Below are 24,834 nucleotides of genomic sequence, written 5' to 3'. Positions count from 1 at the left end.
TACAAATAGGTATACATACACATACATACACTAGTACATATATTAACATACATACATACATACATACATACATACACACACATATGCATATATAGAATGATGGCAGATCAATTATTACATGCTTCCAGCATTTCAGGGCTACACACATGACACTTTTTCCATCGCCACGGACAATTTTTATAGACAAATGCCTGAGGAAGTATCTATACAAAGATGATCTTACAGAGTTTTAGCTTTGTACGACAGCTAAGTGTCTCTCTCGATTCAAAATGTTGAGATCCAGCAACAAGCATGAGCAAGATAGCCAGCAACAAATCAAACGGCAGACCAGCTTAATGCGGGTACTGGTCTCCCGGTTTATGTATTTTTTTATTTTTTTTTAAATCAGAGATTTGCTTCACCCAGAGGGGTTGCCTTAACAGGGCTTTTGGGAGTCCTCTCCACCCCACATACATACATACATACATACATTTAAACAGACAGGTGAGATTTATATTATAGATATCTTCTCTCTCTTTTTTTCTCTCTTTCCACACACACACACACACACACACACACACACACACACACACACACACACACACACACACACACACACACACACAAATATGTTTTTTGATAAATGTTTTTGCAATTATATTTTACTCTTTATGTATACCAATCCTTTTTACTTAGAAGCTTATGTTCAATATAACAACAGAACATATATAATGCACAAAAAGAGTCGGTATTGACACAATAATAACTAATTGTTTCTGCATAACGAAACGGATCTGTAAAAAATGTACCGAAATTTTAACATGCTGGAGGAGCTATTTTACATGAAAAATAAATATTTGGATTTTGGTATTTAACGATACTGTTATTCTTTATATATATATATATATATATATATATATATATATATATATATATATATATATATATATATATATATGTATGTACTAGAAGATGTACCAGGCCATGTCCAATATTAAACGTAACGTTATATTCCCTTAAAAAAAAAAACGAAGTAAAAAAAAATGCAAAAAAACTGAGACATGTGCATACAAGAATTATGTTTTTTTTAATAGTTCACTTCCTGTAAGTAAAAAAAAAAAATACTCGAGCTGAGATTGAACCCAAAACCTAAAGACAGTGAGTCAAGTACAATAACCATTAGACCAGCTTGACATAAGCTTTAAAAAGTGTTTTCAAACGTTGTGACACAGTTGACAAACAGATAAAAATCCAATGACCTTCAAGTACCAATTCTTAAGTTTTGACCCATTAGCAGCACTTTTTCAGGATGAAAACCAATTAAAAAATTTTCCACGTGTCTGAATACCCTATATATCATATTTCAAGTGTGTAGATAAAAAGTTCGTTGAGTATATAGGTTGAGAAGTGTCCTCACACAACCACATTCTCATTTATATCTATATATCAATAAAAGTGAAAATGTGTGTGTGTGTGTGTGTGTGTGTGTGTGCATTTCCATGCCAAATAACTCTGTCAATTTTCGGTCTACAGACTCGAGATTTGCTATACGGGGCATTGAGATTTGGGAAAATCTTTTTAATCAGTTTTTGGCCAGAAATTTGGCTGTTAAGAGGTCAAATTTCAATGATTTGACCTTTGAAAACTCTACCAAACTCCTCTGTTAATTATGGGTCTAAACAATTGAAATTTTAGATATAGGTTACTGGGACATGGATCTAACTTTATAATTTGATTTGAGCCCAAAACAATAAATGTTAAGAGATCATAATTGGGGTCAAAGTTTTAAAAAATTAACCTGCGGTCTCTTCCAAATTACTCAGATAATCTTTGGTCTAAACATTTGAAATTTTACATAAAGTGTATTCAGACATAAGGCAAGCTTTTTAATCGTTTTTTTTTTTTTGCTGAAAATTTGGCTTTCAAGGGGTCAAAGTTCAAAAGATTTGACCTTTGCAGTCTCTAGCAAACTATTAAGCCAATTTGGGATCTAAACATTTGAAATTTTACATAAAGGGTATTCAGACATGCAGCAAGCTTTTTCATCAGTTTTTTTGGTGAAATATTCGCTGCCAAGAGGTTATGGTTGAAATAGTTGACCTTTGCAGACACTACCAAACTCCTCTGCCAATCTCTGGTCCCCCCTCGCCAATCTTTCACGAAAAACACCCGTTTAGCTGAATCCACTGTGAAAAATTCCCCCCACTCTTTATCTGTGCCTAAATCAAAACGTGGATTCCATGAACAGAGCTTCTTTCTTAGAACTGCACGCCTGTGGAACTCTGTTCCATCTGCCTGCTTCCCACCTGACTACAACTTGGATGTCTTCAAGTCCAACGTTAACAAATTCCTAATGAACCGCCCTCTTAAGTAAACACTTCATCAAATCTCCACACTAACGTACTGTACTTGCAATAACCCTTATCCCTGAATGGCTTCCGGGCCTTGATAAGTGGTGACCACCGTGTAAAAAAAAAATTTTGGGTGTAAACACTTGAAATTTTAGATGTAGGTTACCTGGACATGGGTCAAACATTTTAATTTGATTTGAACCCAAAACAATAAATGTTAAGGGGTTAAAATTAGGGTCAAAGTTTTAAAACAATTTACCTCTGCAGTCTCTACCAACTTTTCTCTATAGTAGTTAAGGAAGTGTATTATATAGAAAGGCATCACCGTACATATGCACACTTTGTAATATATACATATGCACAGTTATGAACAGTACATAGGCCCTGAGCAAAGCCAGGCTGAACTGCTAGTATATATATATATATATATATATATATATATATATATATATATATATATATATATATATTTGTCTTTACATAAGCAGTAGTTTGTTGCTACACAGTCATGACCATGTTTCAGTCTACTCGTATTTACTAACTAGAGTCCTCATCAGGCAACAACCCTTATTTTCGAAAACGGAATTCTAAATTCGAAAATAAGGGTTGTTGCCTGATGAGGTTTCTAGTTAGTAAATACTAGTTGACCGAAACATGCTCATGACTGTGTAGCAACAAACTACTGCTTATGTAAAGACAAATGTAACTTGCTCTACTTCTCTATTGAGCACTCTTGTATGAACCTCGTTATATTTCACTGGTTACCCTACCTTTAGAAAATAGCAACCTCAAATTATATATATATATATATATATATATATATATATATATATAAATACCCATTCACATACACCTTTCACGATAAAGATAGAACGCAGAATTAGATAGAATCGAGCAATTGCATCGACAACGGACAACGCCAGACTCAAAGTGGGTTTCAATGTACTGCATCTCATCAGTGACGTGCTCCGACATAGGCGTGAACCCAGGTTGTCGCACTCATGAAGTGTGCAATACTGACGACCTAACCATATGGACCATGGCGCAATCTATTGACTATGCCTCGATTTTTTAAATTCTTATATATTTTTTTTTATCCAATTCTACATTCTACGATGTGACAAGCAACACGTCATACAACTAAGATAGTTACTGCTGGTATGCAGGCGGTAGATATCACATCTACAAACATTAACTGAAATTAGCCGACTCCCCAGACACAATTTTGAAACAACCTTATTTGGGTTCACGCCTATGTCGGAGCACGTCACTGATGAGATGCAGTACATCGAAACCCACTTTGGGTCTGACGTTGTCTGTTGTCGATACAATTGCTCGATTCTATCTAATTCTGGGTTCTATCTTTATCGTGAAAGGTGTATGTGAACAGATATTTATATATATATATATATATATATATATATATATATATATATATATATATATATAATCTCCTCTTAATGTCTAATATATATATATATATATATATATATATATATATATATATATATATATATACAGGTAACTATATGTACATAGGGATTATTGAGTAAAATTACCTTACCTGAGAATATATCGCCCAGTAAAAAATAATTGTGAAGAATATTGGTAACACTTTCAAAGAACTTGTGATTCCATTTACCAGTTCTGTATCAAAACTGCCGCCATATTGCTTTTTGGCACCATCAAAGAAACTAACTGTTGTGTCGCCATCTTTTTGTTTGGATTTGACAATTTTCCGCCTCTGGATTCCTTGCCGGATTATTGTGAAGCTTTTCGTTATCATACTACCTGTTAATGACATCAATAGTTATACGATATTAATATATTTGCATACGATATTAATATATTTACCTATGATATTAATATATTTACCTATGATATTAATATATTTGCGTATGATATTAATATATTTACATACGATATTAATACATTTACCTATGATATTAATATACTTGCATATGATATTAATATATTTGCGTATGATATTAATATATTTACCAATGATATTATTATATTTACCTATGATATTAATATATTTACCTATGATATGAATATATTTGCGTATGATATTAATATATTTACCTATGATATGAATATATTTGCGTATGATATTAATATATTTACCTATGATATTAATATATTTACCTATGATATTAATATATTTGCATATGATATTAATATATTTACATATGATATTAATATATTTATATACGATATTAATATATTTACCTATGATATTAATAAATTTGCGTATGATATTAATATATTTACCTATGATATTAATATATTTACCTATGATATTATTATATTTACGTATGATATTAATATATTTGCGTATGATATTAATATATTTGCGTATGATATTAATATATTTGCGTACGATGTTAATATATTCACATATAATATCAATATAGGCATACAACAGGCGTACAAATTAGCTGCAGTATCAATATAAATATAACACACACATAAAATAATAATACTAATGATGCTTATCCATCACTTGCAATGATGACCGTGATCATGCAGTTGTTCTGTGTGTTTGAAGATGGTTTGTTAGACCTATTTGAGCTCAGAAGTATTTCCCGTATGTTGGGCACATATTCTTTCCCAGAGTTTGCTGAATTATCTTTTTAAAAACCAAATTTCGCTAATTTGGCCCTTTTTGAAGCAGTTTGGCCTTCAAAAATTGAATTTGGCCGTTTTTTTTTGTTTTTTTTTCAAAGCATAACGTACCGACTAACTAAGGAAGGGACAAGCAGAATACTATTAGTGATGGGACGATTACAATATTTTTCTCTGATTCTGATACAATTACCGAATCCGTACTGAATTCCTGATTCTGATTGTTTATAAATCTCTAAATATTTAACTATAAAACTGTAATTTTTTTTACCTCCCCATTATCATAAAAAAAGACGTTAAATGTGCAGATATCTTCTCAAACAGCAAAACGCACTTGTGGAGAGTGAGCTATAGATTTTAGCTTTAATTTAAAATCAATAAATATTTATTTTTTATCATTATTACTACCAGCATATCATATTTAAGTATACTTTATGATGGGGCTACGCCGGGTGGCCCTGCTATTATATTATTACTAAAATGATATTCGAAAACGAGGCGATATTAAAAGGAGTTGCCAGATTAGCTTTTTAAAGCCAAATGTTGCTAATTTAGCCTTTTTTTTTTTTTGAAGCAGTTTGGCCTTCAAAAATTGTATTTGGCCTTTTTTAAAGCATAACGTACTGACTAACTAAGGAAAGCAGAATATCATATAGATGCTTGTTAATTGTACTAGTGGATGAATAAAAACTGAAACTCGCCTGTTGGTGGATGGTGAATGTAAGTGTTACGGCCCGCAATCAGAAATACCATAGCCAGAATCATACTTAGTAATGGGATGAAGAATCCTAAATCGAAACCGATGTTCTGCTGGACGTAGGCAACAGCAAGATATGCAACAAACGAACCAGCATTGATGAACCAATAAAACCTGCAAGAAATAAAATCATCATCTTAATAGTATATTATGGGGGCACTTTGATGATCGTCTCATTAGACGATCACCAAAGTGCCCCAGCATTAATGAACCAATAAAACCTGCAAGAAATAAAATTATTATTACTAATGAGACGATCACCAAAGTGCCCCATAATATAATATTAAGATGATGAAACAAAAACTGTTTTTGAATTTTTGAGATGAGGATTGATAATTTGTATTATTCGTACTACTGTTCTCATCTTGAGTGTTGTTCGCACGTTTTGGCCGAGGTAACCTTCGACTTTCTTCAGCTGTATCTTGTTGAACTCTGGAATCTTTCTGTTTAACTTGGGAATCTGTACCGGAATTTCGAATGAAACCCTTTACTTAATCCATGGGGGTAGTATGCTCTCATCTTGTCAGCCATGACCAGGTAGAAATCTTAAGTAATTCACAATTGTATTCTTAGTATCGCCCACACTGAGGATCGAACCTTCAACCTCCAGAAAAGTTTTTCTTATAGCTGAATTTTATCTATATAATAGTATTTGATCTGTTTTTTTGTTTTTTGTTTTTTGTATTTTAAAAAATTTTTTTTACATAGGCATCAGCACTTATCAAGCCCAAGAGGCCACTCAAGGATAAAGGTTAAAGAGTGTACAGTAGACATTGGACAATATAGTAATCATTAGTAATGAAAATTTGGTAAATTTGATAACTTATATAGAACGGCTCATCAAGAACTTATCCACGCTAGACCCAAACACAACCATATTGTAGTAAGCCAGAAAGTAGGAAAACGGAAGACAGAGTAGCCACTTATCAAGGCCTGGAGGCCACTCGAGGATAAGGATTAATGAGTATACAGTAGTCAATGGGGTGATATTGTAGTAATCGTTAGTAGTGGAAATTTGGTAAATTGGATTACTTAAGGGGACGGTTCAACAAAAATTTATTTACATTGGACTTGAAGACAATCAAATTGTAGTCAGCTGGAAAGCAGGCAAACAGAAGTGAGTTCCACAGGTGTGCAGTTCTAAGAAAGAAGCTTTGTTAATGGAATCTACATTTAGGTTTACAGATAAAGAGTGGGGAAAATTATTGAGAGGGGTTTCAGCTAGACGCATGTTTTTTGTGAAAGTTTGGTGAGGGGGGAACCATAGATTGGAGCTCAGATAAGCACTTGCTATGAAAATACCAATAAAGCCTAAACAGGCTTGCAACGTCTCTTTTGTGGGAAAGAGGTTACAAGGAAGAGAAGACAATTCTCGTCTAAATTTTTGGGAACATTAACATGACTGCTCATTATCGACAGTCTAAGTGTTCCACATATCTTGCTTGCTAGGACCTCGGCGATGACGTCATTTTTCAGCTGATAGGCAATCTCTTACGATGGCCGGGGCATTAAACCTATTCTTGTTTTTAGACGTACAATCTTAGTACTTATCAATATACTTCCCTACTTATTATTGTGCATTATATATATATGTGTGTGCCAGGGCGTAGAAAATTTCAGGTTGGGATTTGAGGGGGTGCGTTTAATCCACTGGAAGAGATGCATCTCAGACTTCATTAGCACATGCATTTAGGAGAAGGAAACCCCTGATATAAAACCTGAGGTCTACTCTCTGCTCTGTCTTGTGGCAACCATTTGCACCGGCTGAGATTAGCAGTTGTACAAAAACGTGTGGTTGGTTCTGCACAAAGCCATCACCATTATAAACAAATCATCTGTGAGAATTTCTGAACAATTTAGTTGTTGTGGCGGATCTCATATGTTGAAATCGCCGGGAGTATCATCATAATATATATATATATATATATATATATATATATATATATATATATATATATATATATACATATATACATATACATACATATATATATATACATATATATATATATATATATATATATATATATATATATATGTATGTGGCGCAGTTACTCAAGTAACAGAGATGAGCCCAAATGAGGGCAAAATGCAAGTCTTGGTCTTCTGATTTGTTGGCTGTCATGTTTCTTGGGTGCTTATATATTATATAATTATTTTCAGTCAAACAACATTGCAGCACCCAAGAAACATGACAGCCAACAAATCAGAAGACCAAGACATGCATTTTGCCCTCATTTGGGCTCATCTCTGCTACTTGAGTAACTGCGCCACATACAAGAAAGTCTATTAACTAACCCAGACCAAGCAAACCGTGGTGAAATCTGACTATGGAATGAACTTACTTTGTCTTGAACAAGGGGCGTGGTTATCCAACCAACGATAACCCAAGCTGATGTTTCACAAGTAGGAATTGTTCAAAACGAAGTAGGTTCATTCCATAGTCGAATATCGCGGCAGTTTACTTGTAATAGACTTTTTTGTGCAAGTTTGGATATGCCTAACTAATGAGCCCAAATGAGAGCGAAACTTAAGTCTTAGACTTCCGCTTTGTTGACTGTCATGGCTCTTGTGAGCTGTGACGTTGTTTGGCTGTGGAAATTATTACAGTAGAATTCCTGAATACGGTGGACCTAGGATACGCTTTTTTTAGGTTATGATTTTTGTGCCAGCTCCTGCTGCTAATACAATTGCTTGTCATCCATCCTTCAGCTGCTACTGATATTTTCATACGCACTCATATGCATTCTGTTATAGTTTTAATGGTACTACTCCCGACTTTGTAGCTCTTCAATGTTTTTAGTTTAACACCCACTAGCAAATTTTTTCATCATTATTTATTTATTCATTTTATTTATATATTTTATTTTTGTATTTTATTTATTTATTTATTTTATTTTTTATTTATTTATTTATTTTATTTTATTTTTATTTTTTATTTATTTATTTTGTTTTATTTTTTTGGTTATTGTGCTGTATAGTTAACTGAAAAGCTATGGAGATCAAAAGAAGCTTCAGAGAAAGTCTTTGAAAACCTTTTTCTTGAATTGTCCCCCCCTCCTGTACCAAGTCGAGCTCTTCAAAAATAAAAACAAAAAATCGTACACAATAACTAAAATGCATAAATGTTAATAAAAATATAAAGATAGTTTGAATATTAAATTTTCGACCGATTGCGATTTTTGTTTAATTTTCGATTTTTGAGTTATTAAACATTTGACATAGAGGGTTCACACCAATCAAAATCCGGTGTTATGTTTAATCCATTGGGTTTAGAAGACTCCAAAGTCAATGTTAAAAAATAATCTATAAACACTTAAAAAACATGTTCAAAAACTGAAAATCCATTCAGATTGATGGAAGATTAAATTTTCTTGCATTTGGTATAAGTTATTTGTAAATTTGTTTTCGGAACAATAAGACCACATGATGCCTGTGTTAGAATTTATTGCTGGTGGGTTTCTACCAGTAATTTGTTTATTTTTGTGATTTTTAAGTAATTATCGAGATTATCTAGATGTCAGCGATTTTATTCTTGTTCTAACTTAAGGCTCAGCACTACTTGTGACTTGTGTTTTAAACCAAATAAACGCTTTAAAATAAGTTACCCCCCCCTCCCCCCCAAAAAAAAACAATTACCCAAATAGATAGAAGAGTAACTTATCTTGCATTTGGTAACATTTATTTGTTATATATTTGTTTTTTGATCATTTTTTGTTTGTTTTGTCTACACTGCAAAATGGCAATGCAATGCTTCTGCTATCCAATTACAAGGACGTTTATTTTACAATATCTTTATGCACTTGTACAGTTTAACAACCACAAGCAAATTGTGTTCACAGTTTCGTATATCTTACCAGTTAAAGAACTTCTGCATCATTGCTGGCCCCATGCCTTCCAGTTGTTGTGCTCCAAAAGGGGCCACATTGGCTTTGATTCCGCCGGTGCCGAGAGCAACTAAACCCAGGCCGAAAAGGAAATAACCCCTACGTGACCTCTGAAAAGATTAAAGTAAGCAGTAAATATATTTGAAAAAAGAAAAAGTCCAATCTGTTAAATATTTTTTTTTTTCGGGGCGGGGGTGTCTTATTGTGAATTATTTTAAGCTTGGAATAAAGCTTGCTGTAGTAACGGATCTTCAGTTAGGTTAGAGGTAGTATAGGGATAAGTTACAGTTAGGGTTTAAAAATAAGTTTGGTTCAGATTCTGTAGAAGTACCAAATGTGTTAACTGTAGCTTTGGTCTTGGCTTTTCGTTTTAAATGATGGATATGTTTGGAATATATTTCGTTTCAAATGATGGATATGTTTGGAATATATTTCGTTTTAAATGATGCATATGTTTGGAATATATTTCGTTTTAAATGATGTATATGTTTGGAATATATTTCGTTTCAAATGATGTTTGAAATATATTTTGTTTTAAATGGTGCATATGTTTGGAATATATTTCGTTTTAAATGATTGATATGTTTGGAATATATTTTGTTTTAAATGATGCATATGTTTGGAATATATTTCGTTTTAAATGATGCATATGTTTGGAATATATTTCGTTTTAAATGATGCATATGTTTGGAATATATTTTGTTTTAAATGATAGATATGTTTGGAACATATTTCGTTTTAAATGATGCATATGTTTGGAATATATTTCGTTTTAAATGATGGATATGTTTGGAATATATTTCGTTTTAAATGATGGATATGTTTGGAAAATATTTTGTTTTAAATGATAGATGTGTTTGGAATATATGTTTTATATATAAGCTGTAAAATAAAACAAGAATTTGAACCAAACCGAATTTTGCTGAACTAAGTCTAAACATTATATAATTATATTTATTATAAACTTATGTATTGTTCTATTCTTAAATATTGAGCTGTTACTTTTTGGCTAGGATCACCCTGAAAGTATTACCTCTAGTAATATCTATCAGGATTTTTCATTTGATTTTTAATCTGTCTTATCTCGCTTATATATATATATATATATATATATATATATATATATATATATATATATATATATATAACCCTTTAATTTATTCAACTCAATATAACAAATAAATGACAAGAGTCTATATTTCAAAATATAAAATTCAAAGATGGCGTAACAAAAATATAATATAATTGCAATTTTCCTCCCAATTTTCGGATTTTGTAATAACGTTGCTATGCTTTTATTTTCTTTTAAAGTCAATAAGTGCTTTTTCTTCTGATAAGTTAAGAGCAAAATAAATTCATTAATTAACATGATAATTACATGAATGATTTTGCACTACGAAACAGGTGTTGTCAAGAATTGTGCATTTCAATGTACTTAAGAAAATAAACGATAAGATGGTCAACATTTTGAAATTTGAATATAGACTTGTCATTTATTATATATATTTATATATATAAAGTAGTAGCGTTTGTGTGTGTGTGTGTGTGTACTTGTGTGTACAATTCTCTTACAGCCCACAGCAGTGAACGATCATGACCAAACCTGACATGATGATGGTCCCCAACCTAGGGATGATGCACACCATTTTTCAAGGTAAAGGCCTATATATATATATATATATATATATATATATATATATTACTATAAGGTGGGCTCTCTCTCTACCGTGCTAGAAAACTACTACCACCCGAAAGTATCCTGTACCTCTATAAGGCTACCATTCGCCCATGTATGGAGTATTGCTGTCACATCTGGGCTGGTGCATCTGCTCCTTGACAAGGTTCAAAAGAGAGTCGCAAACCTGATAGGCCCTGAACTGGCATCTAAGCTTCAGCCTCTGTCCCATCGACGAAATGTTGCATCCCTCTGCCTTTTCTACAAGTATTTTAGTGGTGAATGCTCTGACGAACTGCAATCACTTGTGCTCCCACGACGTGAGCACCCATCGATAAACCCGACAGACTGCTAAATCCCACCCCACACTGTAGAGATCCCTAGATGTAAAAGATCTTTTTACTCCAATAGTTTCTTCCCCAGAACCGCTAGACTCTGGAATTCCATTCCAGGTCCCTGCTTCCCCAATAGTACTGACGTGAAGAAGTTCAAGTGTAACGTGAACCGACATCTTGCTGCCCAAATCCCTACATAGTACCCCAGTAGTTGTTGCCCCTGATAGTAGCCCCCTACACCAAAGTGGCAATTTGCCTTGTTTGGGGTGAAAATGTAATTAAAAAAAAAAAAATTTATAAAATATATATGGCGATTAAGCTACACTGAATATTCCGCGTTTCATCCACTCTAGGACTCTTTAGGCTTATGCGCATAAGCCTGAAGAGTCCTAGAGTGGATGTACTAACTAGCTCTATCTACGTATTGAGCACTTTTGAAGGAAATACTTAAAGTTTACGCATAAATCTATACTTTTGTATATTAATTTTATGTGAGTAAATTAAGTAGTTATATATATATATATATACATATATATATATATATATATATATATATATATATATATATTTAATTATATATTTAAATATATATTTAATTATTATAGTAAAAAAAAAAAATAATTATGACAGCCCCTTTAAGAAATTCGTTTCTTATCGTTGAGCACTTTCTGTTGAATTAAAAGTCGGTCAATTTAGCTCTTATGCGTAGATCATCGTATAACGATTTGATCACTGTCTGTCTGACGTAATGAACATTTAAATTAAAATGTTTAAAATTCAACGCTATTTCACACGGTTAATAGTAGCCGAATGGATACGGCCTCCGCTAATCGAGCCAGAGATGTCTCGTGTCGCGGGGTTTGAATCGTTCGACTGGTAGTAATCGTGACACCCTGCACTGAAGAATCCCGAAAGGATGAAACACTAGTGTCTGTAGGTATTTAATTATTATAGTAAAAAAAAAAAAAATAATTATGACAGCCCCTTTAAGAAATTCGTTTCTTATCGTTGAGCACTTTCTGTTGAATTAAAAGTCGGTCAATTTAGCTCTTATGCGTAGATCATCGTATAACGATTTGATCACTGTCTGTCTGACGTAATGAACATTTAAATTAAAATGTTTAAAATTCAACGCTATTTCACACGGTTAATAGTAGCCGAATGGATACGGCCTCCGTTAATCGAGCCAGAGATGTCTCGTGTCGCGGGGTTCGAATTGTTTGACTGGTAGTAATCGTGACACCCTGCACTGAAGAATCCCGAAAGGATGAAACACTAGTGTCTGTAGGCATTTAATTATTATAGTAAAAAAAAAAAAAATAAAAAAAAAAAAATAATTATATATATATATATATATATATATACTCTCCTACAGCCCGCACCACTGGGTCGATCATGACCAAATCTGGCATGATAATGTTCCCCAACCTAGGGATGGTACACACTATTTGTCAACGCCAAGGTCAAAAGTTAATGTCGGGACTTTGTAGTCCTAGAGTGGATGTACTAACTAGCTTTACCTACGTATTGAGCACTTTTGAAGGAAATACTTAAAGTTTACGCATAAATCTATACTTTTGTATATTAATTTTATGTGAGTAAATTAAGTAGTTATATATATATATATATATATATATGTATATATATATATACTCTCCTACAGCCCGCACCACTGGGTCGATCATGACCAAATCTGGCATGATAATGTTCCCCAACCTAGGGATGGTACACACTATTTGTCAACGCCAAGGTCAAAAGTTAATGTCGGGACTTTGCTGTATGCTCAGGTGCCTGCTTCGTGGGACCTGAGTGTACAGCAAAGTTTCATGCAAAATGCAGAATTAGATAGATATCTTTGCTAGTATATACTATTATATATGTAGTCATTCAGTTCATATCTATCTATCTAATTCTGATAGACCCAACCATCCGCAAATGTGAAGACAACGACCATATGATACAAGATTGCTCAGCTAGTTTAGCTTGAAAGATTTTCCAAAGTACAACAATAATACAGCCTAGACTGAGTAAAAAAGTGGCGGGAAACTAACCCTAACTCACCCAGAACAAGTTGACCTACGATATTATAACTTACCAAGTCGAGGTCATATTTAAGTCCATCCGAGTCTAGTCCAAACCAACTTGTGTAGTCAACTGCAGAGACCGGTAATAAAAAGACACCTGCAAAAATAATTCTATCGTCAGTGATTTCAACAAATTAAAAAATATATTTCAATAAATTTAAAAAAGATTTTGAGAAATAAAAAAAAAAGAGATTTTAATAAATTAAAAAAAATTTCTACAAATCAAAAAAAAAAAGAAGATTTTTACAAATCCCCCAAAAAAGATTTCTACAAATCAAAAAAAAAAAAAGTCAACAAATTAAAAAAAAAAAAAAAAAAGAGAAAAAGAAAAGGCACATTGCATGTTGAGAGGAGTGGGAAGAGTAAACCTTGTGTGGCAGTGACGTCACACGCGAGAATTGGGAGATTTCAACAAATTAAAAAGATTTCAACAAATTAAAAAAGATTTCAATAAATTTAAAGATATTTCAATAAATTAAAAAAGGTTTTAACAAATTAAAAAAATGATTTTAATAAATTAAAAAATATTTTAATAAATTAAAAAAATATTACAACAAATTAAAAAAAATATTACAACAAATGAAAAAAGATTTCAACAAATGAAAAAAGATTTCAACAAATGAAAAAAGATTTCAACAAATTAAAAAAAAGATTTTAACAAATTAAAAAAAAGATTTACACAAATTAAAAAAAGATTTCGAAAAAATTTAAAAAAAAAAACAAAATATTTCAACAAATACAAATTTCAACAAATTAAAAAAAGATTTTAACAAATTAAAAAAAATTTCAACAAATTAAAAGAAAGAGAAAGAGAAAAAGCACAATTTATGTTGAGGGGAGTGGAAAGAGTAAGCCTTGTGTGACAGTGACGTCACAAGCGAGAAATGGGAGAAGGGACGAGTATTATTCCTCAGATAGAATCCGGCTAGTTAAAATGCACACCCATCCTCGGCCGGTGAAGCGGTAAGTTTATAGCTTTCAGACAAAAACCTGCGTATGCTAATCTTTTCCACCACCCACATAGGCGAATCGCTAATATACATTTCCAGAAAATATGCATTTATTTCATTACCTTTCGAAATTTCTCGATTTTTTTTTTTTTTTGGCAAATAAACTACTTCTCCTAACGCAATCTATTCTAAAAGAAGTTGCAGGTATTTTCACTCTCACATTAATATGTGCTCCCAGAGCCCTCAAAGTCACCGGAAACTGTTTCTAATAGGGTAACATTTCTGCCAAATCCTTGCTAATATTTCATATTTTTCTTCTTACTATTGTCTATATACTACACTAAAATCCCCCCCCCCCCTATAAGTTTAAGTGGAAAAAAAAAAAAAACTCCTCCCATGTTTTCCATTAGATTCGTGGGGTTTGTGTTCATGCTCAGCAACTTGATGCAGCAAATTATTCAATAGTTCAATGTTGGAACTGTGAATTTCTTGAGTAAATATGCTTTCTCGGGCAACGTCGGGATATAGACCATGCTAGTTTATTGATTATTATTAAATTTCTAGAAGATAGGAATTCTAATACTTACCACAAACATATATCAAACCAGCTGCATAAATGGCATTGTATTTCCCGGATATTGAATCTGCGATGTAACCGCCAAAAACGGGAACGAGATAACAGGTGCCTATTAAGAAAAAAAAAAATTAAAAAAAAAACAATTGTTTAAAATTTTGAAAAACAAAAACAGCGAATTTTTTTTTTAAATGATGTAAATGAAATCATTTTCATCATCTATATACTTTAACGCACATACGTACGTGTGTCACGGTTTCCAGATTATAAATTATTCGATTGGGAGATCCTATTTATTAAAAAGGGGGATAGAAGGTGATAAACATACTCCAAGCATTAATTTATTAGTATATAGATCTATATACTAATAGATTAATGTTTGGAGTATGCTATCACCTTCTATCCCCCTTTTTAATAAACAAGATCTCCCCATCACTGAAGTTGCAATGTAAAAAATAAATAAATAAATAAATAAATAAATAAAATGATGTCGTTTTTAGACCATACGTTTTGAAGAAAACGTGTTCTTTATTTGTTTTTTTTGTTTTGTTTTTTTTTAATTTTATGTTTATTTTACTATTGAAGCTTTATCATCCTGTATTAATGGGTTCATTGACGCGATTTTTCATAGCAAATTTGTTACTAAAATTGTGTAGACGAACGTCGGGGGTTTACCAATTTTGTTGGGGGCTTGCATAAATCCCCTGAAACAAATAAATAAAAAGAAATACACTACCAAATAACGTAAAATAAACTTTTGTTTATTTTTCGTTAAAAGAAAAGAAATTACTTTTTAGTGTGCGCCAAGGTGGCACTCTGTATGAAAGAAGCAAGGGAGGAAGATAGTGAAGACTTGAGTACGTGAAAGAAAAAGTCCGACTGTGTTGTGGCGAAGCGAGAGAAAGAGAGAGTCAAGCAATGTTCATTGACGTATGAGAAAAGCTGTCATTTCAGCTACTGAATTTCAATTGGCGAGCGTTGCTGTTGGTGTCGCTTATCCCTTTCTCTGCGAGAGAAGTTCTCCGTGCCTTTTATATTTCTTTAACGGCTCCCAGAAGCTTGCAAAAATAAGTCTTAAATCGAGTCCTGATTGGTCAAAAATTCATATTTAAAAAAAAAAAAAAAAAAAGAAAAGAAAACGTGCTTCCAGCTATGTCGGCTATTTCTCAAGCGTCCAGCTTTTTGGCCCAAGAGGTTTGGTGTGGGTGAATGCTGTAATTCTTGCGCAAATGAATTTATAAATTTTAATGTGTGTGTGTGTGTGCGTGTGTGTGTGTGTGTGTGTGTGTGTGTGTGTGTGTGTGTGTGTGTGTGTGTGTGTGTTAGAAAAATAAAATAAGAAACGACACAATTATAATGTAAAAATGGTTGTGAAATATTTAATAATTTATTAGTACCTTTAATGTACATATGTATGTCAAGGTTTATCAAAAAAAAAAAATGGTTTATTAAAAAATAAATGGTTTATTTAAAAAAAAATGGTTTATTTAAAAATAAATGGTTTATATAAAAAAAATGGTTTATTAAAAAATAAATGGTTTATTTAAAAAAAAATGGTTTATTAAAAAATAAATGGTTTATTAAAAAAAAAATGGTTTATTTAAAAATAAATGGTTTATATAAAAAAAATGGTTTATTAAAAAATAAATGGTTTATTTAAAAAAAAATGGTTTATTTTTAAAAATGTTTTATTTAAAAAATGGTTCGTTTAAAAAAATGGTTTATTTAAAAAAAAAATGGTTTATTTAAAAAAAAATAAAGACTTAGAATAAGTCTTTTAATTCTATAAAAATATCTTTAATTAGAAATAATTATTATTGGAAAAAAAATCGACAATCATTTCTACTGCCGCTGTGGAATTTCCACTAGTTATTATTATTATTATTATTATTATTATTATTATTATTATTATTATTATTATTTTGTTTTGTTTTAAATATTTCGGGTATAAAACTGATCTTCAAGGGCATTTTGGGTGCTTCCGTCGTATAATATTTTTTTTTTTTTTTACTCATCTTCATCCCTAACAAGCCATATCGCCACTTTGATGTAAGAGGCTACTATTTGGGACCATGCCTAAGAAAATTAACAAGATGTTGGTTTACATTACATTTAAACTTTTTGCATATCATATCAGAACAGTCAGTAAAGCAGGTAGTAGGAAGGGAATTCCATAGTCTAGCTGTTTGAGGGGGGAGGGAAGCTATTAGAGTAGAAAGCGTTCTGACATTTAGAGACCTCAGCAGTGAAGGGGTGTGGTTTCGTTGCTAAGCGGGTTTGTTATGTACATCGAGGGGGCACAAGTGGAATGAGTTCATCAGTGCCCATTCCATTAAAACACTTTTAAAACCGGCACAGAGACGCAACACTACAGCGATGAGACAGGGGTTGGAACCTAGTTGATAAAGCAGAAGCTATTAGATTGAAAACTCTTTGTTTTGGGGCCCTATCCAAGAGGGAGAGGTTAGTGGTAGATGCACCGGCCCAGATGTGGCAACAATACTCCATGCATGGGCGAATAGTGGCCTTGTAGAGGTATATTCTCAGGTGTGAATAGTTTTCTAGCACGATAGAAGGAACCCACTTTCCTTGCAGCAGCCTTCGTAATGTCCCCAATGTATTTGTTCCAGTTCATATTTCCTGTGAATGTTAAGCCAAGAGGTTTGAAGGAAAAATTCTCAGGTAGAGAGTTATTTGTTGCGGATATCGGCAGTTGAAGGGGCATCTTGTAATTGTTAAAGGAGAGTAGCTTAGTCTTACTAGCATTAAATGCTACCATCCATGCACGGCCCCATTCCACTAAAGCCTGGAAGTCATTTTCTAAGGATTCAGCCATTGGCTTTTTTTTTTTTTTTTTTTTTACAAGGTAGTCACCACTTATCAAGGCCCGGAAGCCTCTTAGTTTGTGTACATTCCTTCCTTCATGCATGTTATAGAGCGTTGTATCATCACCAAGTATACCCATCTTGGACAATATTATTAGGGAGGTCGTTAATGAATATGAGGAATAATAGGATCGACCCCTGAGGCACTCCCACGTTAATGTTATACTGTTTAAATGTACATTCATCAATGACAACCTGGATGGCCCTATTGTCTAAGAAGGATCTAATTATATTTAGTATTCAACCAGTTATACTATATGATTTAATTTTCATTAGCAGCCCTTCACGCCAAACTTTGTCAAAGGCAAGGCCTTGGATATATCAATGTATCCCTGGCTAAGCCTGCCTTATCTAGTGTATGGTGTATGTGTTCAGAGATGACTATTAAAATATCTGCAGTAGAATGACATGGCCTAAACCCATACCCATGTCAGAGAGAAGATTAGCTTTTACGAGCTGTTGGACTGTCGGGTTAGGGTTAGGGTTAGGGTTGGACTGGTGCTAAATTGATTAAGGTCTATAATAGAATAGTAAAAGTTACCTTGTTTTTAAACTTTTTTTTTTAAAACTAACACTAAACAAAATAAACGTTGACTTGGTTCGTTATTTTGTTATACGGCATATCACCCCTTTTTAGATTATTTAATGCCGGATTCAGTAATTCGGGGAAAAGTTTTTATGCTTCGAGTTTTTTATATTTTCGCATATTTATTTTTGGGGAAAAAAAAAGTTTTATGCAGCAACGAAACTAAGAGGCAACTCCACATTCCTCACACACCCCAATATGTTGGGAACATTCAAGGGCAGTATGCCAATTCGAACTTAAAGAATCCTATCAGACTTGGTCAATAAAATCACTTTTCTTCAGATTTCATCAACCGCACCTGCACAGAAAAACTCAACAACATCTGCCCGACCCCTCATGCCTTTAGGCTAAAGAACTCAATGACTCACATACAGGCTTTTTTCTTCTCCTGTGCATTTTTCTACACATGAGTAATAGTTAAGAAAATGAAAACGAATTGCCACTCGCAGCTATGCGCACAAGGTAAGCCCACGCACACGCATACACAATGCCACGCTGCCAAATACTCACATACTTCTTCGTCTCCTGCACACATTCCTACACACAAACAAGAGTTAAGCAAACAGAAACGAATTGCAACTCGCAACTATACACACAAGGTAAATTGACGCAGACACATACATCAATTCACACTTTCTAATTTGCCTATGCGCCTTTTTTTTGGCTACTGCTGCTAATATTCTAGCAAGCCAGCTATCTTACAGCTCCTGCTGATGTTTTCCCACACACTCATATGCACTCTGTTATATATAGACCAGTCCATATACCTAAATCTATATTTATAAAGCTTTTAATACATGAGAACCAATTTTAAAGCAAAGCACTTTCATTGATGATATTTCTTGTACACCTTCTACGAGATATATAAAGCTTGACATTACGCAGCATGTCGTTGACCATGTTAGAATACTGGCTTCTCTAAGGTTTTAAGATAGACACGATTCAAGCAAGCAAGGACGGTCCACAGGGATTTATAATTATTAAGATTACTAACATGGCGGACAATAAAATTCCATTCCAGGTCCCTGCTTCCCCAACAGTACTGACGTGCAGAAGTTCAAGTGTAACGTGAACCGACACCTTGCTGCCCAAATCCCTACATAGTACCCCAGTAGTTGTTGCCCCTGATAGTAGCCCCCTACACCAAAGTGGCAATTTGCCTTGTTTGGGGTGAAAATGTAATAAAAAAAAAAAAAAAAAAAAAAAAATTTGTTTCAAATTTAATGTCTCGCAAACTAAAACGCTATTTCAAATTAAAGTTTTGGGTGCTTCTTCATTATTAGAGCGAAATTCGAAAATCGAAATATTGAATTTCAAGTAAAACCATGGTATTTACATAATTGTCATGTCGAAGTAATTAACATATCCAAAAATTACGAAAAACAATAAGTTTTGCTACACTCACAAGAAAGATCTTCAATGGATATATACTACCTGTGATGACCTACGGTAGTGAAACATGGACCCTGACAACTTGCCAAAATTAAATCTTGGCAGTGACACAAAAGAAGACAGAGAGGATAATGTTGGGTATCACTCTATGAGACAGAAAGACAAACATCTGGATCCACCAACAAACAAAAGTTATTGATAGCAATACTGCCATCAAGATATCCAAACATAGATTGGCAGGGCACGTAGCCAGACAACATGATAACAGATGGTCATCTCATGGACAGAATGGACACCTCGTGAAAATAAGAGGCCAAAGGGAAGGTCAAGAACGAGGTGGAGAGACGACCTGGTACAATACATGGGTCCCACATGGCAGCGGATAGCTCGGGACAGAGATAGATGGCTAAAGTCCAGGGAGGGGGTCCTCATTGAGTGAAAACCCTTATTGATTGATTTTTTTTTTTAAATTCAATTTTCATCCCAAACAAGACACAGTGCCACTTTGAAGTAGGGGGCTACTATCTGGGACATAAGTTGCAGGGATACTATGTAGGGAGGTGGGCAGCAAGATGTCTGTTAAACTTCTGCATGTCAGTACAGTTGAGAAAGCAGGATCCCGAAAGGGAGTTCCAAAGTCTAGCAGTTCTGGGGAAGAGTCTACTGGAATAGAAGGTCTTCTTTGACCTAGAGATCTCTACTGTGTAGGGGTGGGATTTAGCTGCTTGTCGGGTTTGTCAGGGGTATTCACGTCGAGAGCATTCACCATTAAAATAGTTGTAGAACAGGCAGAGAGATTGATTGATTGATTGATTTAGTTTTGCTACATTGACCTAAGATTTCAAAAAATATTTATCTCCCTTGTTATGAGTCGAACTCTCCGGTTTCGTTTTTTTTTTTTTTTAGCAAAACTCAATTTTCTGGCGTTAGTAGCTTTCATTGCTATTGGTGGTAGAGAAGGAATTCCAAAGTCTAGCGGTTCTGGGGAAGAAACTACATCTAGGCTTCTCTACTGTGAAGGGGTGGGATTTAGTTGCTTGTCGGGTTTATCAGAAATATTTATGTTGAGGGGGTACAAGTGCTTGTAGTTCGTCAGAGCATTCACCATTAAAGTACTTGTAGAACAGGCATTTCCTCGATGGGGCAGACGCACAGGATACTTTCGGGCGTTAGTAGCTTTCATTGCTATGGGTGGTAGAGAAGGTTTCTTGGTCAAGAGGAATGGTTGGCTGAAATGTTGGGGAAGCAGGGACCCGGAAGGGAATTCCAAGGTCTGCTATTTCAAATTGAAGCATGAAATACTATAACCCAAAAATGTATTTTATTGTAAATCTATCAGTATTGTCCTACCCCATGGCGTCCTTTGTGTTTACCTTCACAGGCGGAGACGAAGCGCTTGTATATGATGGCCTATTTTCTCATTAATAGATATGACACGTAACCTTCTAACCAACCACACGCTGGTGCCCCCCTCTAGGTTAGTAAGTAAACAAAACGTCCTGATAACATAAAAACTGGACAATCGTAAAACTCCAAATCACTATGAAAATGTCGTTAAAAATATATGATTACTTTTCCATGTTGAACAAAACTATTCTTCTTTATTTTCTATTTATTTATTTATTTATTTATTTTTTTGCTGTTTCGTTTCTAATGTTTTCCTTTGAGGATCCGTCGCGTAACGGATATAAGTGTTGAGTAAATATTCAGTTCGAGCTGACATGGTGGGTACCCGACTAGAGCAGGCATATGTAGGTTCCCCACACGGGGGAACCTACATATGCCTCCCCACAGTGACTTAGTCCACGATGCTCTGTAAATTCCAAGCAGATTCAAACAGTTCAACATAAAGATTTCCGAGTTTGACAAGTTACACTTTCAGAAGAGTGTCACTGTAGCCTAATACTTTATCCGTTACGTCACAGACAATTCTATTATGAATTTTGGGAACCTTAAAACTATTCTTGTTTTAGGTGTAGAATCTTACTACATAGTAATATAGACCACTACATATTACAACATATATATATATATATATATATATATAAATATAACACGGAAATTACATAATTGTCGATGCAATAATTTATTTCATTTACCACATTGCATCGACAATTATGTAATTTCCGTGTTATATTTTATATATATATATATATATATATATATATATATATATATATATATATATGTTGTAATATGTAGTGGTCTATATTACTATGTAGTAAGATTCTACAATAATTTATTTCACTTACCATATTGCATCGACAATTATGTAATTTCCGTGTTATATTTTTATGTTATTGCTCTGTTTACCACATTCAGCTCTCATACCCGGATTTCCTCCTGGAATTATTCCATTATAACACTCTATATATATATATATATATATATATATATATATATATATATATATATATATATATATATATATATTGGCAGCAAGTCGTTATTTAGGCACGTTTGATTAAACACGACAGAGTTATTCCTTTTTCCGACCTTGGACATTTTTTCTATTTGCCGAGCGGTCTTTTTAATTTCGGCAAGCATATTATATAGAATGGCGCCCAGAAGTTGTTGGTCGGCCATATTTTTCTCAAGCACTTTCTATCGGGTATCCGATTGTTGCCAGGAGCAATTGTTGTTGTTTTCTTTTCCTTTTCTTTTCCTTTGAAGCTTGGTGTATTTATAATTTTTTTTAAGTGACTATAACGGTGGGTGCAGGAGGGTTGAGGCGAATTATTTTTATTTTATTTTATTTTTAGTTTCGAGTTTCCTATTTTATAATTTATTAATTTAGTTTCATGTTAGTTATTAAATACGGTTCGTATATTTGTCCCGGTGTTAAATGAGATCCGGTTTAAAAATGGGATGTAGTTTTTTTTTTTAGTCGTCGTATGCAGTTGTTAAAATATCGAAATATATATATATATATATATATATATATATATATATATATATATATATATATATATATATATATATGTATATAACTACTTCATTTACTCACATAAAACTAATATACGAAAGTATAGATTTATGCGTAAACTTTAAGTATTTACTTCAAAAGTGCTCAATACGTAGGTAGAGTTAGTTAGTAATTTATAAAATATATATGGCGATTAAGCTACACTGAATATTCGGCGTTTCATCCACTATAGAATTCGCCATGCTTATGTGCGAATTCTGTGGTTGTTTCTCGTTTTTATATATGTTGAGGATTTTAGTTAGCCAATCAGCTTTCTAGTATCCACCGCGCCCCTTCCTATCAGACAATGGGCATGCATTTTATCGAACAAAGGATCTGTTTTAGAACTAGGTTAGTGGTTTAAGGCAGACGATTTTCCTCATTTCTGCTCTTTTTTTTATATATATAAATATACATATGTGTACACACATACATGCACACAAATATATATATATATATATATATATGTGGTCGTTTATGTATATTCATGTTTATTTAATTTGTTTATTTGTTTGTTTTCTATTGTTTTTTGTTAGTTTTAAAGCTATTTTGTATCGCTATCCTAGAGTAACTTTTATTTTGTGAACACAATTGTTTGCTATTTCTCGTCTACAGTTTAATAGATTTTGGGGTTCTTTAAAGTACAAGATAGCAAATTTTTCATGGAGGCATAATTTACATGGGTCATCTAAATGTCTGCATATGGTAGCTTGACTTATTATTTTCCATTCGACTACCGGCGAATATCCGCTTTCTTTGAGTTCCCAATATTTATTCGCTAGTGTTGTTTTTATACAGTGTTTTTATTTTTGAATGTACTTTTGTGGTCATAGTATCGGGTTTTGAGATCTAAGGAAGTCATGCCTACGTAATATTTCTTGTTATTCGGGTTTTCTTTCGCAAATATTGTTGCTTGATAAACTACGCTTTTTGTTAGACATTTATTTTGAACTGGGCAAAGTGTGCAGTGTCTACTATATATTATTACTATATATATATATATATATATATATAATAAGCTTTGACAAAGGATGCGTCCAGGGTAAATATTTTCACATACTTCATTTCCTTTAAGGGAAATTTCTTTAAATAATGTTCTATTGTAAAAGTGTTTTATTCAAGAAGTCTGGGAAAATTTTCAAACGCCATAATGCTTGAAATTGTCCAACCGGTCTTGAAACGATTGTAACTTACAATGAAATACACTTTTTGTTGCTACCAATTCCTTTTTTGAAGTCTTGGTTTTGTTAATACAGTATATATATATATATATATATATATATATATATATATATATATATATATATATATGTGTGTGTGTGTGTGTGTGTGTGTGTGTGTGTGTGTGGTGTGTCTTTTATTCCCTCTGCTTCACTTTTTGTTATCAAGTAAGATCTTTGACTTACTTGCAGTTTAATCAAATAGTTTTGCATGCAAAATCCGATCCCGCATTTTGCTAATTCCTACCCTCTGATGAGAAGGAAAGTATTTCCTCGAAACTCTGCAGATTAAGGACTATCCACTTGTTTAGTGTTTCCTTTTCAAATTAAATATGTTTTTGACTCTTTTTCAAAGTGTTTTTTAACATGTACTTTTAACTACTTGCTCTTATATATGTGTATATATATATGTGTGTGTATATATATATATATATTGTGTGTATATATATGTGTGTATATATATATGTGTGTTTGTGTGTGTCTTTGTATATATATATATATATATAAGAGCAAATTGTTAATAAAATATGTTAAAAAACACTTTGAAAAAGAGTTAAAAACATATT

At 33.0% G+C, this 24,834-nt stretch overlaps 1 protein-coding gene across 1 annotated transcript in view; it reads right to left on the bottom strand.

The window, feature by feature from the left end:
- The window catches only part of LOC145266571 (solute carrier family 15 member 4-like), a 93,394-nt gene that overhangs the window by 20,218 nt on the left and 48,342 nt on the right, over positions 1-24,834 (bottom strand). Inside the window, exons 2-7 of the mRNA XM_080122409.1 lie at positions 15,234-15,332; positions 13,708-13,793; positions 9,573-9,712; positions 5,656-5,829; positions 4,793-4,815; positions 3,895-4,040 (exon numbers count right to left, since the gene is read on the bottom strand). Coding sequence (XP_079978535.1) covers positions 3,895-4,040; positions 4,793-4,815; positions 5,656-5,829; positions 9,573-9,712; positions 13,708-13,793; positions 15,234-15,332 — 668 coding nt within the window. The remainder of the gene's footprint in view (positions 1-3,894; positions 4,041-4,792; positions 4,816-5,655; positions 5,830-9,572; positions 9,713-13,707; positions 13,794-15,233; positions 15,333-24,834) is intronic.

The sequence above is a fragment of the Euprymna scolopes genome, chromosome 41, assembly GCF_053919585.1.
Source record: "Euprymna scolopes isolate OS-2025 chromosome 41, ASM5391958v1, whole genome shotgun sequence".
In the NCBI taxonomy this organism is placed as follows: domain Eukaryota; kingdom Metazoa; phylum Mollusca; class Cephalopoda; order Sepiida; family Sepiolidae; genus Euprymna; species Euprymna scolopes.
Note: the sequence above shows the minus strand (reverse complement) of the source record. Positions and strands in the feature narration are given on the sequence as shown.